Below are 15,954 nucleotides of genomic sequence, written 5' to 3'. Positions count from 1 at the left end.
TATTCATAATGATGTACTTAAACATGATTTTGGCCTGTTTTATTTTTTTCAAGAAAACTTTACTGTTCAAAATAAGCTTCCATTGCAAATGTAAATCATAATTATATAATTACTTGTTGGTATGCTCTTTATGCACCGAACGTGATATATATATATATAAAAATATATAAATGACTAAATTCTGAACAAGAGATGACAAACATGTTGTCGCCTTACCACGCAGTTTGATGACGACATCTTTCTATACCGGAAGTGGCGTTTGTAGTTCGCCCAGGACGTCGCCTTGATAAAAGTTGAGAAATGACATTTGATACATCTAGCATAGCACTATGTGGGATTACAGTCTTAATTTGTCTGCTCTAGCGACACTGGTCACCATTTTGGTAAACTGAATCGGGCGACGACATTTAAAGAGCGGCTAGCATCGTCAGGCTGGGCTTGTTTACAATAGCAGATAGTTAGCAATACTTGAAGCTAACGTTAGCCTCCTGTCTTATAGCTGTAGTTACGTCAGTAACTTTTTTATCTATAACGAGTGTTTTTTTTTAATATATATGTATTAACAGACATCTGTTACAAATACAGCTAACGTTATCCAGTGAAACCGAAAAGAAAAGCGTTGTGGTCATGGGCAGCTGAAGCTTTCTTTTAGCAATGCATCTGAATTGTACATTACCAATGTAGCTGACGCTAATCTAAGCCCTAAAAAGCTAACGCTTTGTCTAATTTTAATTGTCAAAATATATTTTTAATTTAATGTGTTGAAACATACAGCCAACAAAACAAAAAAGAGACTGCGTTAGTTTAAAGTAATGTTGTCTTACAGCAACTGAGTTTTAGTGGTCTTGTGCAGAGAGGTGAATAGGTGATGTCTAAGACAGAGACACACGATGACCAGGATGGACCATCTCCTGACCCTGTGCAATCTCCGAGAAGTGAAGCTTCCAGCTCTGACCCGCAGGGGTAAGACCTTCTCTGGCATTTCATGTTGCACAAGGATATGAGATTAACAAGCAAGTCACATTGGTCTTCGTATTCCTTCCAGTCTTTTGCGTGCTGGTCACCCAACTTCAGCTGATGTTAGCTCCTCACCTTCTCCTGAGGCGAGTGGCTTGTTGTCATTACCATGGGAGATGGTAACCCACATTGCCTCGCACCTTCCTGCTCAGTGTGTTATCACTGTGCTGCCAAAGGTTAGTTTTTTAAAGATCTTTTGGGCGATCACTCCCATAAATTCCTTTAAAAGATGTATTGTTGTGTAATTGTGTTGTTTTTTTGTTTGGCCTCAATCACTAGATTACTAAATCACTATGTGATATATCTCCCAAAATTGACTGGAGAAAATAAAAGTGTTATTGATCATTAATTAAGTGTGTCATTAAGGCATTTATTATTTGTTCCATGTGATTTCCAGAATCATCATTTCTTAATTTGAAGGTCTCCTGTGTAGTTTTCTTGCAAACAAACATTTCAAATGCATTTTCTTCATCAGTAAACATTTTTTCAAAGAATTACAAATTCATGTTAACGAGCCAACAATCTTCTTATGCCTTGTCTATCCTGGTGCATTACAGCCACCTGTAGATAATTGGAATAGTGTGAAACCATTGGCAGGAATTTGAAACATATTGCCCATGGCACCAGGCAAACAAAAAAGGACTTTAAAAAATGGCATAATTAGGAATCAGAAACTACACATGGAACCTAGAGGATTTTATCAGTCTTGTAGAAATTGGAAATTTTCTTGAATCTGTCTTCCTTGTCTTCTTTAGGTCTGCCATGCATTGGGCAATGTGGGTAAGGACAGCACCGCTTGGCAGCTCCGGGCACGCAGACTGATAGGATCCCGAGCCGGCTTTCCAGTGGGGCCAAGGGAGGACTTTGACTGGCCTTCTGCTTGCCTGGAGATGGAGCAGCTGATAACCTGCTGGACAGGCCAGGGGCACCTTGTGGCCAGACAGACCCAAGAGGAAGAGGAGGAAAGGGGACAAGTGGGGCAGCAGCAAAAGGCAGGGCAGGAAGGGGAACCAGGTGCAGAGGGGCAGGAAGACAGTAGGGAGGATGAGGTAGAAGGGGTGGGAGTGGTTGCGCAGGAGGTTGCATATGATGCTGATGAAGGGATGGAGGTGGCAATGGAGGGTGAGGATGGTGAAATACAGCCAATTGTAGGTGCGGACCAACTGGCAGGATTGAGAGAGGCACTCGAAGAGAGACTGGAAGATGACGCAGCAGCACTAATGGAAGAAGAAAGGGACCACAGGATGGTGCATGATGCTGATGAAGGGCAAGATGGTGCTCCTAATTACCAGGAGCACGTGGCAGACCAAAGGAATCTGGGTCATGGAAGACAGGCAGTGATGGAGCAACGTCAACCCCCCAGAAGTCCTAGCCCACCCCCAGCGCTCGAGTGCATGACTTTACCTTCAGGCCACATTGCCCAGGTCAACTCAGTCCTCCTCGTGGGGGGAGAGGGGACAGTTTGTGCCACAGGTTCCAGAGACTGGAACGTTAAACTGTGGGATCTGCAGGCCAGCTCTGGTGGCACACTGCTGCACACATTGGGAGGGCAGGGTGACTTCAGCACCCATCGGGGCTGGGTCTGGTGCCTGGCATCTCAGGGATCCCTACTGGCCTCAGGTGGCTTCGACAGCACAGTGAGGCTATGGGACCTACAGGCAGGTGGTGCAGAGCGGGGCCTGATCAGGGCCGGGGCTGCTGTCCTTTGCCTGTCCTGTCAGGCTGATGTATTGCTGTCTGGTACATTTGACAAGAGGATCAACATGTATGACACCAGAGGTGAGGGCACTTGAATTTCAGTTTAGTGTGCATTAAGTGCACATAAAGGTCATCAGTTGTATAAATATGATGATGGTGCAGTGACACACGACATAATTGTTGCACACTTAATTTCTGAACGTGATTGTGTTTTGTCCACAGCTGCTGAACCCCTGGTGAAAAGCCTCCGTCTCCATGGTAACGCTGTAATGTGCCTAGCTGCAGATGACAAGTACATCATCTCTGGGAGTAAAGATTGCACTGTGGCTGTCTACGACCGCAGGGCAGGCAAAGGCTTGAAGAGACTCCGGGTAGATGCAAACACACGGACACATCTAGTTTCCTAAGTTTGTGTTTGTGTGCATATATGTTTAGATGCACCTGTATATCAAGACTAACTCCAGTCAACCCCTCCACTTCTAGCTGAGCTCGTACCTGCTGTCCATGAGCTACAGTGGCAGTGAAGTATGGGCAGGAGACAACAGTGGCATGCTCCACTCATTTTCCATGCAGGCTGGGACTTTAAAAACCCTGTCCCAGTTTGACGTGGGACACACAGCTCTGGTCACTGGCATCCACAGGTCCCCCGGAAGCCTCTACACCTGTTCATCTGATCGTACTGTCAAGGTCCGATGGGGCAAATTCCTTTTTAAGTTGCCTATTTAAGTTAACTCTGCTATTGAACAGTCTTAAGTTGTAATTTCTGTAATTTCTGTATTACAGGTACATATCCCTTGTGCGCCTCCAAGGACATTATGCACATTGCATCACCAAGCTGGAGTCAATGGGGTTAGTGCCTTGTAACACATCTTACAGATGATTGAAATATTAAGTTGTTTACCTTTGGAAGATGATGTTATAACTTTAGTTATATAAATATCTATTTTAATTAAATGAGACATGTAACAATGATTTTACCAACAAAGAAATAACATTGAACTTAAATAGTGACACAATGAGCTGAGGCATGAAATAATAATTAATGCAGTATCAGCTGTCTGTTTTTTTTTCTATGTTTCTAAAGATACTTGTTTCTTCTCCCTGTGTCTTCACTCTCTCACTAATAACGCTTCACCTGTCTCGTTGTCCAACTATCAGCTGAGTGTGGAGGCTGGGATCCTTGCTGTTGCCTCAGGGGATGTGTGTGTGGAAATCTGGAGGCCCAGAAATTGACAGAGCAGGACTTCTAAATTTGTGGCAAGACTTGAATGCAGATTGGGACAAGACCTGAAGACTGCCTACGCTGGTCTTTCAGCATACACAGAGTTACTAACATTACATACCGTTAATAAAAATGTCACTTGTGTTGGTTCAGCCGAAAGCCCTTTATAAAACTTTTTTTAATTCCTCGTCTGATCCTGTTGAGAGATTTTTCTACAAACAAAAAACACACATATGGACATGTTTATTGCTAATGTTCGTCTCATTCACTTAATTGCCAGTTTTGTGCCAATACTCTATGTTTCAAAGACACTATGTTGGGAGAAGTTTGTCCCTTCTCTTTTAATTGTTGTACGTTTGAACAGTGTGTAAACAAGCTTATAATATTTATATGCTCAGCGAATCCATTACAGTGACTGACATTGTACCAAAAATATTAGTTACTTGTCATGTATTGTGAAATGAATTATCCAAGTCCTCTATGACATACTGATTGTATTTGTAAACCTATTTATTTGATCACACTTAGCAGTGCTAATCAATATGATCTTTATTGTAGGTATGTCTGCACATGCTTTGTGTGTTAGTTTTGAAAATGTATAACAATTTACATGTTTGTTTAAAGCTAACTACAAATCAAAATTGCACAATACTTGAAGTGTCTATCTATTTCAACACATTGAAAGACTATTAAATGGCCTGAAAATGTAGTGTGTGATATATCGGCTGGATTTGTTCAGGGCCCTGTGGGGAGTCGGGATGAAACGGCTTTGTGCTGAATGTCTGGGTTGGACAAAGCAGCTATCTTAGTTGCAGATCGCAGGAATTGTTTTCTTGATCTGAGCAACTCTTAAAAAGTGACCTGAGTCAAGTAACCCATTTAATTATTTTCTATTGCGAGGTTAAAGATCAAACTTCTAAACTTCTTTTGTGTCTTTCAGTTGTACCACATCTGTTGTAAGCGACTGTGACCGTTCAGTTATAAGAAACTATACCATCAAAATGATTTAGAAGGTTTTATTTTAAGGAAAAAAGGTACAAAATGTTGCTTAAAGGTAAACATATATTGATTATAATTTCATCTAAAGGAACAATTTTAATCAAAGCCTTTAAGTAAAAAAAAAAATAGAAACAGATTGCCATACTAAAAGGTATTAATTATCCACAATTCACAGTAGGTTGCGCAGTTGTCCATATGGCAGTCTGTTATGTGTTGGTCGTTTGTGCTGAGGTATTTCAAAGCAGCACACAGGTCTTCTTATCTTTGAAAGGATTGGATGAGGCAGCAATGCCGGTGAGTAGGGGGTCACTGCGCCTGTGGTCCTGGCAGTACCGAACCAAGTCTGCTGCTGTCAGGGAGATCTGCTGGGATGAACGTGGAAAGGATGGTATTTCACAGGATTACAGACATTGTAATACAGTATAATCTATAAATCTGAACTATGGAAATCTTCAAACAACTGATCTTAAGTGGTGCAGTCATGTATTATGATGGGAAGCTAGCATGCATGTATTTACCAGGTTATTACGATTCTTTCATACCTTGATTCTCTCCATGCCTGCCTCTACCCGAAGTTGATCCACCAGTTTTTGTGCCTGAACAACGCTGTTGCTGCTGCTGCACATCTTTCCTGACATTGCCTCCAGTACAATAACTCAGCAAAAAAGTCCTACAATCTTGACTTAATATCCCTCTTCCACACCAAAAGGAGCAGTAGGAAAATTATGTATTTCACCTGATCCAAAGAGTCAGCTCAGGTTGTGAAGTAGAGTCTGGTCAGAGAAGCTTTCCTTTCTCACCTGTACCCCCTTTTTATTCACTGTTGGAGCCAGTTCAAAGGCTCTGTGATATAAAAGGTCATAGTGCTGGAAATGTCACAAACATCACACATGACCTCACAGTCACAACTGATGAAAAGATCATTGGCTCAGACATTATGCTGTCCTTCATGTGTGCTTTCTGACTTTAACCCACAATGTGTGCGTTCACTTTTTACAAAATGTACAGCCGGCTTGGCCTAAACAAATCTGTTTATGCAGTATTAAAAAGGTGGGACATTTGAAATCTTCAGTCATTTGGTTAAATGTATCATGGTGGGCACAAATACAAGTTAGCAAAAATTAAACAGGCATACAAGCGGTGCAGACAAGTGACTGCAAAGGAGGGTGTGACACTGGCAATGTAACAAGAATGTGTTAATTACAGCTGTAGGTAACAGCAGTAGGAATATCTACTCGAAGACTGTACAGTGGGACTAAGTAGTAGTAAATTTGTATTAGATAAATATGGTAAGTACAAGTGCTATAAGTAATACTGAGTAATATGTTAATACAAAAGCAGTAATGCAGCTTCAAAACAAAGAATCAGTCTTTTTTCCAGTCACTGTTTAACACACTTAGAAAAAATACTTAATACTGTGAATAACATATGTAGAAAATAAAACAAACTGTTTACAAGTATAATGATAAATTAATGTATGTACTAGATTTGACTGAAAGACGTCTATATAGGAGTTTTCAATATCGTGTCCCCCTCATGTATTTAAAAGGGACAAGACCAAACATTACAATTACAAATCGTGTCCGAACCTGTTTGATGCAGTCTTTAACAAACACAACAATATGCGCTACACACAAACTGGTATTTAGTAGACGGTTGTGTTGATGCAGGGAGACTGTTGTTTACTGTAAGTCTAACTCATTTCGTCCACTCGTATGATATTCGCGTGGAAATACAATGTCCCTTCGCACTCTCCGTAGTAGGAACTTGCTTGCCGCAGGCAACCCATGCGTTGTTTACAGACATGCTAATGAAGACCGTCTTCGTTGTCTGTGGTGACAGTTGATTAAAACCTAACAACCTACATCGACAGACGTCTTTCCAAGAGAAGGTACGTTTTCATGACTGTCTTCACTTGTCAAAATGAATAATAAAGCCAGTCGATAGGATAAAACCAACTCAGAGTTAGCTTGTCTCTAGCTAACATCGCACCACATCGATTCTGCGGTGGAGGATAACATCACTTAAAGCACGTAGGTGATGTTATCCTCCACCTTCCACATATGTGCTCCGTTTAAGTCATTTTCCTGCCCAATGGACGACACCTATACACGCTGTAAACCTTTGTTTTTGGCTTATTGTTATTCGTTCAGTTGAATTGTGTTGATGTCGTTAGCTTGTAATCGTAGTAGCCGTGCAAGCTAGCCATGCAGTTTTTATATACACCGATCAGCCAGAACTTTATAACCACTGATAGGTGAATAACAGTGATCACATCGTTACAGACAAATGTTCTGCTGGGAAACCTTTGGTTCTGGCTGTCATGTGGATGACACGCACCGCACATCCAAACACCGTTGTAGGTGCACATGCACACCCCCTTATGACAGTAGCGCACCCAGCAGGTGAACTGCGACACCACAAAAACAGCTGGGGAAAGATAAGAAGAGCTTGACAAAGAGCTTATGTCATCAGCCTGTCCCAACCTGTCTTCCCAATTCCTGTGCTGTTGCCATGATGGAGTGTACTTGGTCTGCAACTGTCTTTGGGTGGGGATGGCATGTGTCTAATTGCACCAACATGATTGCCAAACCTCAAGCTGGTTAGACTGGATATTTGTTCAACAGTTATGTTCCAGTTTAAAGGAAAACAGTTATGCTAACACTGCCTCATGTGAACCCTTTCTATTGATCAGTGCCATTTACCAGGGTTCGTCTCCCAGAATCCTTCAGGATGTTTTTTGTGTAAACTCAGGGATGCTGGGCTTTAAAGTTGGGCTGATATTGTCAGATCAGACATTCTTTCTTTCAGCTGTTCATACATCCGACACATGTAGTTCACCACCTACAGAAGCTCAGTCATGGTTTTTCCTGTACATTTCAGTGAATGCGGGGCTGCTGCCTGTCACTACAGAGATTACATCTGTTGCTGCTTGATCAGGGCTCCACTAACATCTTCTCTTTGTTTTTGCAGAAAAGATGGCAGACCAGGCCCCTTCAGTTGCAATGGAGGCTGTCCTCAAGCCCAGCTGCGAGCTCCCAGAGGATATGCCGAAGATCAGAGGCTACGACTTCAACCAAGGGGTCGATCTCCAGGCAGTGTTGAAATCCTACCTCACCACGGGGTTCCAGGCCAGCAGGTTGGGTTTGGCCATCCAGGAGATCAACCAAATGGTGAGAGGAATGGCTGTGTAGGAAGGGTTATTAGATATTTTTGAGGCATTTTATTGGTGGGACTCACAGCACCACTGACCATTGTTGTCTAATGACTCCCCACCCACAGATAGAGAAGCGTCTTGAGCCAGTGGAGGCAGATGAAGGAAATGAAAATAAAGAGTCTGGTGAAGCATCCAGCCAGTGCGGCTGCACCATCTTTCTGGGCTACACCTCCAATCTCATCAGCTCCGGAGTCCGAGAGAGCATCCGCTACCTGGCAGAGCACAAAATGGTACACACACATTTATACACTTAACATCCAGAACAATCAACCAGGAACAGGGGGACACGTTTATGAGAATCAGTATTTTTACGCCATGCTAGGTGGATGTGATTGTGACCACAGCTGGAGGCATAGAGGAGGATTTCATCAAGTGTTTGGCTCACACATACTTGGGAGACTTCAGCCTGCCGGGCAAGGATCTCCGCCAGAGGGGTATCAACAGGTTTGCAGCAATACACCTCACATTCACTTCATCAGAATGACGCAGGTCAGGTTGCTGGCCATAAAGGCAGCATTTTACACTGAGCCCTAAAGAAATAGTTTGACTTTTTGGGATATATGCGGTTTATTTCTTGTACGTTCTTTCCTAGACTTAGATAAGAAGACTGATACCACTCTCGTGTCTGTACTGTACTGTAAATATCTAGCAGGAGACAAAAGCCAGTCATCTTGGCTTAGCATAAAGATTTAAAATGGGTTAGCAGCTAGCCTGGCTCGGTCCAAAAACAGCCTCCTACAAGCACCTTGAAATCTAGCTAATTAACATTTTTCAATGTTACATGTTATTTCTAAAAAAAATTGAAAGTGAGAAAAGCGAAAGATTCACGGTTTTATCTGGGATTATATACCCAACTATTTCTTGGCTGCTCAATAATCTCCTCTGGCCAAGATAAGATAAGATAACCAGCTGCTGTCACATTTACCAGACAGGAGTTGTGTCAATTTACTAATTTACTAAGAAAGCCAATGAACATACTTCTGAAAATGTGTAACTATTCTTTTAAACATGACAATTTCAGTAACAATAACTTTAATAGTTATCAGTCTTGGGTCAGACCACAATATAAAATAGTGTTTGCTTACTCTAGCCCTCTTTTTTCTGCCGTATTTTACCATAAAATCATAAATAGCAGACGTGATGTGTATTCAAAAAGACAAAGCACGTGATAGAGGGGTTTGGCTTGCAGGTACTCCTAACTTATGTATCCCATTCCCCAAAATGTATATTTATGTCCTTGTACATTCCCCTCATCTCTGCCTCCTCCTTCTCTGTCCTTTCCTTATGTAGGATAGGGAATCTGTTGGTGCCCAATGACAACTACTGCAAGTTTGAAGACTGGCTGATGCCCATCCTGGACCAGATGCTGTTGGAGCAAAACACAGAGGTTTGTGTCTCTTAGTGATGAAGATATTTTCTGACTTTTTACACACAGTACAGATGAAACCTATAGTATGAAAGAGCTTCAGTTGTTATTCTGAAGTCCTCACATAAAAACACATGTTTTCCACTACATTATCCAATTATAATAATACAAGGTTGGTACAAAGTTGTGAAAGTTTTGACAATGCTCAATTTTAACCATTGTTTTAAGTTAGGAATAGCCTTGAATTTAATATACTCCATGACAAATACTTGATTGTCAACATAATCTGGTGTTTCATCCACACAATTAATCATGCAAACCAAAAATGTTTTAATATTTGAAATGAAACAATCCCAACATCATATTTGTTTGTCGTCTCCTGGCGACGAAATTAGGAAGAATTAAAACGGACCAAGTTAAAGTCAGCTGGTAAAATAAACAAAGTGACGGTATACACTGATTAATGTGGGGATAAAAGTAATTCTGTAAACTTTTTTTTCCCCCAATTGCATTTATGGTATCAATTTAGATGTGATGATAAAGATGCCTTGAAAAGTGCTTGTATTTTAGCCGAATTAACACTGATAATATAACAACGTCTCCATCATGTGATTTTTTTATTTTTATTTTCATTAATTCAGTTTTTATTTATCTATTTTTTTCTTATTTCAGGGCACCCGTTGGACCCCCTCCAAAATGATACATCGACTTGGCAAGGAGATCAATAATACTGACTCTGTCTATTACTGGGCATACAAGGTAAGTCCTGGTTTATATTGCTTATGTATTATACCAGACTAAGAACATTAGAGAAATGTTACCACTCAAGACACAAAATCAAATTGCTTAAAAGTCTTACATTGCTGATGAGTTGCAGCAAAATTGGTCTTAATCAGTGTGTTTGTATCAAGTCTGATGTCAATTAAGATAAGTTGGAATTCAAGTCTAAAGTTGGTATATTTACAACCACGGTACAATTTGTCATTTCTGTCTCAGTTAAGTTGCACAGTTGGTACAGTCTATTACTGCTGTTAATGTGCTGTTTATATTTTGTGTCAGAATAACATTCCAGTGTTCAGTCCTGCCCTGACAGACGGCTCTCTGGGCGACATGATCTACTTCCACTCCTTCAGGAACCCTGGCTTAGTTTTGGACATAGTGGAAGGTAAAAGCAACATTACTGCCATAAAACAGGATCACCACAGCTGTCTCAGCATTATCTGTTGTTTATATAATGACTGTGGGCTTTATTTCAGATATCCGCAAGCTTAACAGCCAGGCGGTGTTTGCCAAAAGGACAGGAATGATCATCCTGGGAGGAGGGCTGGTCAAACACCATATTTCCAACGCTAATCTTATGGTAACAAACTTCTGATAATCTTATTTCTTACTTTCTAATCATGCAGGAATTCACATCAGGTTTTGTATACGATTCTATGAAGTTTTAACATTTAGTTGGCCAATAATGGTAGAAAGTAACTGCACATTCCTCCGAAATTGTGAAACTTTTGAGTAATTCCATGTTATGCTACTTCACACTTCTTTTCCACTACAGTAAGAGGGAAATATTGTCATTTTACTTCACTATATTGAATGGACATCTTAAGTTACAAGTTACTTTACAGATTAAGATTTTACTTGCAAATAATATGATGAATTTATAAAGTAAGTCAATAGATTAAACTGCCAAGCAAATGTCATATAAAATAGTAAAATGAGTCCCTTTTCAACTGTAACAGTAAAATGCTACATATACATTAATGCATTATTAAAATAATTAATACATATAGTCCAGAATTATGATTACTTTAAGTACACTTATGGACATTTTCAGTGCAGACATTTACTTGTGTTATCTGAATAGTTTTCTACACCACTGTCAACCACATGACGTTTTTGTATGAAACTGTGCAAAACTATGATAAGGTTAATAAAAAACATGTTGTCCACGCTAGATTTACACGTCTATATTTGATGTGGATAGTAATGTTTAATTATAGATGGACATTTCCTAGCTGGCCGTCATACAGCACAACCACTGTCAGCAAAGCAACCCTCGTCAAAACCTAATACTACAACAACATGCACTCTCCTATGTCTCCCTCCAGAGGAATGGAGCTGACTATGCAGTGTTTGTGAACACGGGCCAGGAGTTCGATGGCTCTGATTCTGGGGCCAGACCCGATGAAGCTGTATCCTGGGGCAAGATCAGAACAGACGCCAAACCTGTTAAGGTATCAATATTTATCCCAGCAGTGTTAGCCATGTCAGAACTACGCTCCATTTATTAGTTATGTCCTCAGATACCCTTTTATTAGAAGTTATTTTGAGATGTCTTCTCTTTCTGTTTCACTTAATAATTTATAAATAGGTTATTTTTGATTTACACTGACTTGTAATACTGGCAACTGGTGTCTCAGTCATCCCGCTCTGCGTCTGTATCACCTGTAGGTAGGCGGGTAGGATCCCTCGGGCAGAGTGTGTAACAGAGTTTACTGAAGGACAGATAGCTTTACTTGTTGCGAAAGTAATCGCTAACTGCTGCTAACTGTAGCTGCTGTTAGCTACTTAGCTAGTCTGAAATTAAGTCTGATAATATTGTTACAGAAACCTGTCATTTGTATTAACGACAGTGTTGTTGCATTCAGATTCAACTGTGGGGTCAAATTGCACAAAATGCCAATTTCTACAAAACGTTGCTTTAATAGTGATTGGCTGACACCAAACTCAAACTGTGAATGTTTTAGGTAAAAACTCTTCTTTAATCTCATCAAACATGCAGTGAGTCTAAGACACCATGATGCCAGTGTGACAGATTTGAAAACTAAGTAAGCAACAAATTTTGCCCAGAAAAAGGGAATATGTGTCAGCAGGACACCTACTCTATTCAGATAAAACCTTTAGTTTGCAAACATCAATGTTCTGATTTAATTTTTTAAAGGTTGGGCAAAATAAATCTGTGTATGAGCCGCTGCAGTCTCCGTTTTGGCCACAAGGTGGCATTTTCTGCACAGTGTTGAATCCAAGTGTACAGAGTGGCACCAAAGCACAAAAACATAAATATGAAAACCAGGGACTGGATTCAATTCAGTGTAGTGACTTTGTAATACACATAACATGAACGTGATGCACCGCTCTGCTCTCTGTTCCCAGGTGTATGCAGATGCTTCTCTAGTCTTCCCTCTGATAGTGGCCGAGACCTTCGCTGTCCACGCTGACAAGCTGACTGCCGGCAAGAAAACAGAATAAATAATTGCTCCCTTAAACGCTCTGTTAGAAACAACGACCAGCTTGTTTGACTCACTGCAGATATGAGTTTGATCCTCTGGTCCGCAAAAGAAGCAGCATTTAATACAATGCTGCAGTGAAAATGTTATTTTATGGGAGTCTGTGGTGAAACTCTTCTGTCTTAATGCTCTCCGTAACAATATTTATTTGTGAAAACAGGTACAGTTTTTTTTCCTGTGTCTTCAGATAGCAGAAATAGCATGGGCAGCATGCTATTGCATGTACCAAAGAGACGGTCTAGAATGCATCAGGTTTTAGGTGTATGCGCATAAATATTCTAGTTTTATATCCATGTGTGTGAGCGTGTTTGTGTGGGTGAGAGAGAAAAGATATACACATCATGAGGCTTGTTATTCAACTAAGCATTTTGATTTATTACAGTTTGTTTGTGGTACGACACACAGTCACATCACTTGGAATATTTCCTAATTGCTTGTCAGTTGTTATATGTTCCATGCCTGTATCTTACTGCCACTGTTACAGGATGAACCTGTATATCTTAATAAACCATAAATAAATCGTTTCTTTCTGTTTTTAAATAGGGTTTTAGTAGACTATTACAAATAGTGCAGTAGGTCTGTGAGAAGGCCACAAGGGGTCCACTTTGTGACACACATTTCACATGACCATGTGTGTGATCTTTGTTGTATAAAAGGATTTTTTTTGCCTTGCAGGACAGACGAGGCATTACTGCTGACCTAATATGAAAAGTATTAAAGTTTGAAGCTCTTCAGTTGCATTTGAACCACGTCTATAAAAATATAAATGAAAAATGAACCACTAGTAACTGCAGAAAGTGTAGCTCTTAGTCTCCACTTCATTAGGAACGTGTACAATCTATTGTCAATCAATACAATTCTAACTTTGTTTTTGGTGACATTCAGGGAAATGTGTAAATTGAACTACATGCCTATCATTGAGGTAGTAGTTATGATATGACAGTGTCAACATACTCTGAACATTATAGGCATCATAAAAGCAAACTTTATGGCAGAACAGTTGAGCTGGATTGAAATGGAGCAAGGGTGCAAAAACTTGGAGGGCAAAAATGAAACCTGATTGTGGGCCAGGGGCCAAAAGCTAGTAACATCTAAACTTTTATTTTAAAACCTGTTTTTTGTGTAATTGAGAGACTCAAACTTCTTTTTCTAATTCAGCCTCCAACCTTTACTGTTCATTTAGTTGGGACAATGCACAATACATCCATTGTACCAGATGTAGTTTGATGCTAATTTTCAACTTAAAAGTCCCTCGGTGGAGGTGACCCCTGATGGGGTTACGCAGGTTGTAGTAAATCAAAACCTTACACTTTGTAAATAAAGGTCATATGAATAACTAAGAAATGGAACAACAATCCTGAAACAACTAAAATACAGTACTAAGTACAGTTCATCTGTACAAGAAATGACCAACCAAACACAGTTGTTTAGCTTTATGACTGCAGACCTGATTGTCCTATGACCATATTACCAAACTAACTTCAATATGTTTAAAAATACTGCACTCTCTGTTATTCAGTGGTAAAGATTTCTACATCCTGTCTGCCTTAACTGAGCAGTTTTGCCCAAATGCTGCAGATCTAAATGCAATGTAAAAGTCCCTTCTAGAGGAAGCTACTGCTTGCTGATACAGACTGTTACGTGGCTGCAATAACGCACTATTTGTAAGGGATCAAGTTGTAATACAGCATGAAATGTGACAGTATCATTGTATGCATCTGGACTGGATTTGATTTCTCATAAATCTCAGCTTAGCATGGTTGTATTTATTCCTATTGTTAAAAAAAAATAAAAAACAGAACAGAGAAGAAAAAAGGTTGTAAGCAATCTTATGCATATGTGCGAGTGGCAGTAGGTGGGACTCATGTCCTTCCCTTTCTGCTGTCAGCAGAATCCAGTAACAAGGATAAAAACATTTCCCATCACAATACATCAGTATGATATTGTGCGGGTGGTTATTTCCTCTGGCTAATCCTTGACACACGGTCACGGTTACCCGTAGTATTTGCAGACTTAGCAGTGGAAATGTGGGTAGTATTTGTATCATGTGTATATGGTATATTCATCGAAGCCTGATTTTTTTTTTCCCCCTGTACAGTTGTCGAAAGTGTCAGTGTCTTTTTTCAGTGGGAACGGTGACCTTTTCTTTTTTGGAAGCAGAGATGGAGAAGTAGAGTTGGAACTGGGATAAGGTCAACTTTCCCAAAACCTCAGCACCATATGTCTCTCTCTCTCTCTCTCTCTCTCTCTCTCTCACACACACACACACACTCACTCACAAATTTGGGCGTTTCTGTATGTACAAACGGCTTTTCCATTCAGTACTTCTATCATTTCCTATTGGCGGCGGCACTGTGTGACTGTATGTTTACCCAGGGCTCGACGTTTTTTTTTTAAAAAGGCAGTGGTGTATGGATTCTCAGCCCTATAGAAACTTATGTTTGTTCTGTGCTTAATGGAAAGATTACAGGGATAGTGAGGGGGCTGAAAAGACTAAGATAGTGACTGTGTGTGTGATGAGCTGTAGTCACGCTATGATAATATTGTGTGGCGTCTGCACACTGAGCAGACAGTGTTTGCCCCGTCCTCCTCTGTGGAACAATCAGTACACTGTGTGTGATGTCCAGGGCCGCAGCAGTCATAATGGCAATTATGTCTTCTCCCGGACAGATTGGCGGCTTTTTTTTTTTTTTTTTTATGGTGAGAACCATAAGACAGTCAGACAGGGAGGGAGGGAGAAGAAGGAAAAGACAGAGGGGGAGCTGACCTGCTGCACAGCTGCAGGGTGGGGTGGATCTGTGTGGATTGGAGGGAAAATAATTCTTTCTTTCATACATGGTGGATTGATGTGTGCACATTTGCATATTTTTCCAATCACTTTAATTGTTTAAGATATTTTTTTTCCCCTCAAGTCTCGATGAACTGTGTCTTCGTAACATCAAGCGACCAGATTATAGAAGATCAGGGCTGATAAGAATTCCTGTATTGTCTTATGCTCACAGCTATGAGCTTTATGAGCGTCCCTGGGTTCCGACTCTCAGGCTGTGTCCAAAATAAGTCCCTATTTACTATATAATGCTCTTCATTAACTGACTGCCATTTCATTTAAGTGGCCGATTTTTGAGTGTGTCAAGGTATCTGCTATATA

General features: G+C 40.4%; 2 protein-coding genes across 6 annotated transcripts; both read left to right on the top strand.

The window, feature by feature from the left end:
* Nucleotides 1-220: 220 nt before the first annotated feature.
* On the top strand, nt 221-4,646 carry fbxw9 (F-box and WD repeat domain containing 9). Of its 5 annotated transcripts, none has more exons than XM_084371845.1 (8): nt 221-292; nt 827-963; nt 1,046-1,193; nt 1,773-2,796; nt 2,938-3,086; nt 3,199-3,402; nt 3,499-3,564; nt 3,874-4,646. In XM_084371845.1, exons 2-8 carry the CDS (start codon nt 869-871, stop codon nt 3,946-3,948), a joined length of 1,761 nt encoding a protein of 586 aa, XP_084227971.1. In that variant the 5' UTR covers nt 221-292; nt 827-868; the 3' UTR covers nt 3,949-4,646. The 5 variants fall into 5 exon arrangements, with proteins under 5 accessions (XP_084227971.1, XP_084227973.1, XP_084227972.1 ...); XM_084371847.1 differs by having other exon boundaries at nt 232-292; nt 854-963; XM_084371846.1 differs by having other exon boundaries at nt 242-383; nt 854-963.
* Nucleotides 4,647-6,671: 2,025 nt separating this feature from the next.
* Nucleotides 6,672-13,330, top strand: LOC311268408 (deoxyhypusine synthase-like). The gene is made up of 10 exons (XM_084372053.1): nt 6,672-6,827; nt 7,910-8,109; nt 8,219-8,383; nt 8,476-8,597; nt 9,444-9,540; nt 10,192-10,278; nt 10,579-10,684; nt 10,776-10,879; nt 11,628-11,753; nt 12,673-13,330. Exons 2-10 carry the CDS (start codon nt 7,915-7,917, stop codon nt 12,766-12,768), a joined length of 1,098 nt encoding a protein of 365 aa, XP_084228179.1. The 5' UTR covers nt 6,672-6,827; nt 7,910-7,914; the 3' UTR covers nt 12,769-13,330.
* Nucleotides 13,331-15,954: the final 2,624 nt, after the last annotated feature.

This window comes from Pagrus pagrus (assembly GCF_965226575.1).
Source record: "Pagrus pagrus genome assembly, chromosome: 13".
NCBI lineage: Eukaryota > Metazoa > Chordata > Actinopteri > Spariformes > Sparidae > Pagrus > Pagrus pagrus.
Note: the sequence above shows the minus strand (reverse complement) of the source record. Positions and strands in the feature narration are given on the sequence as shown.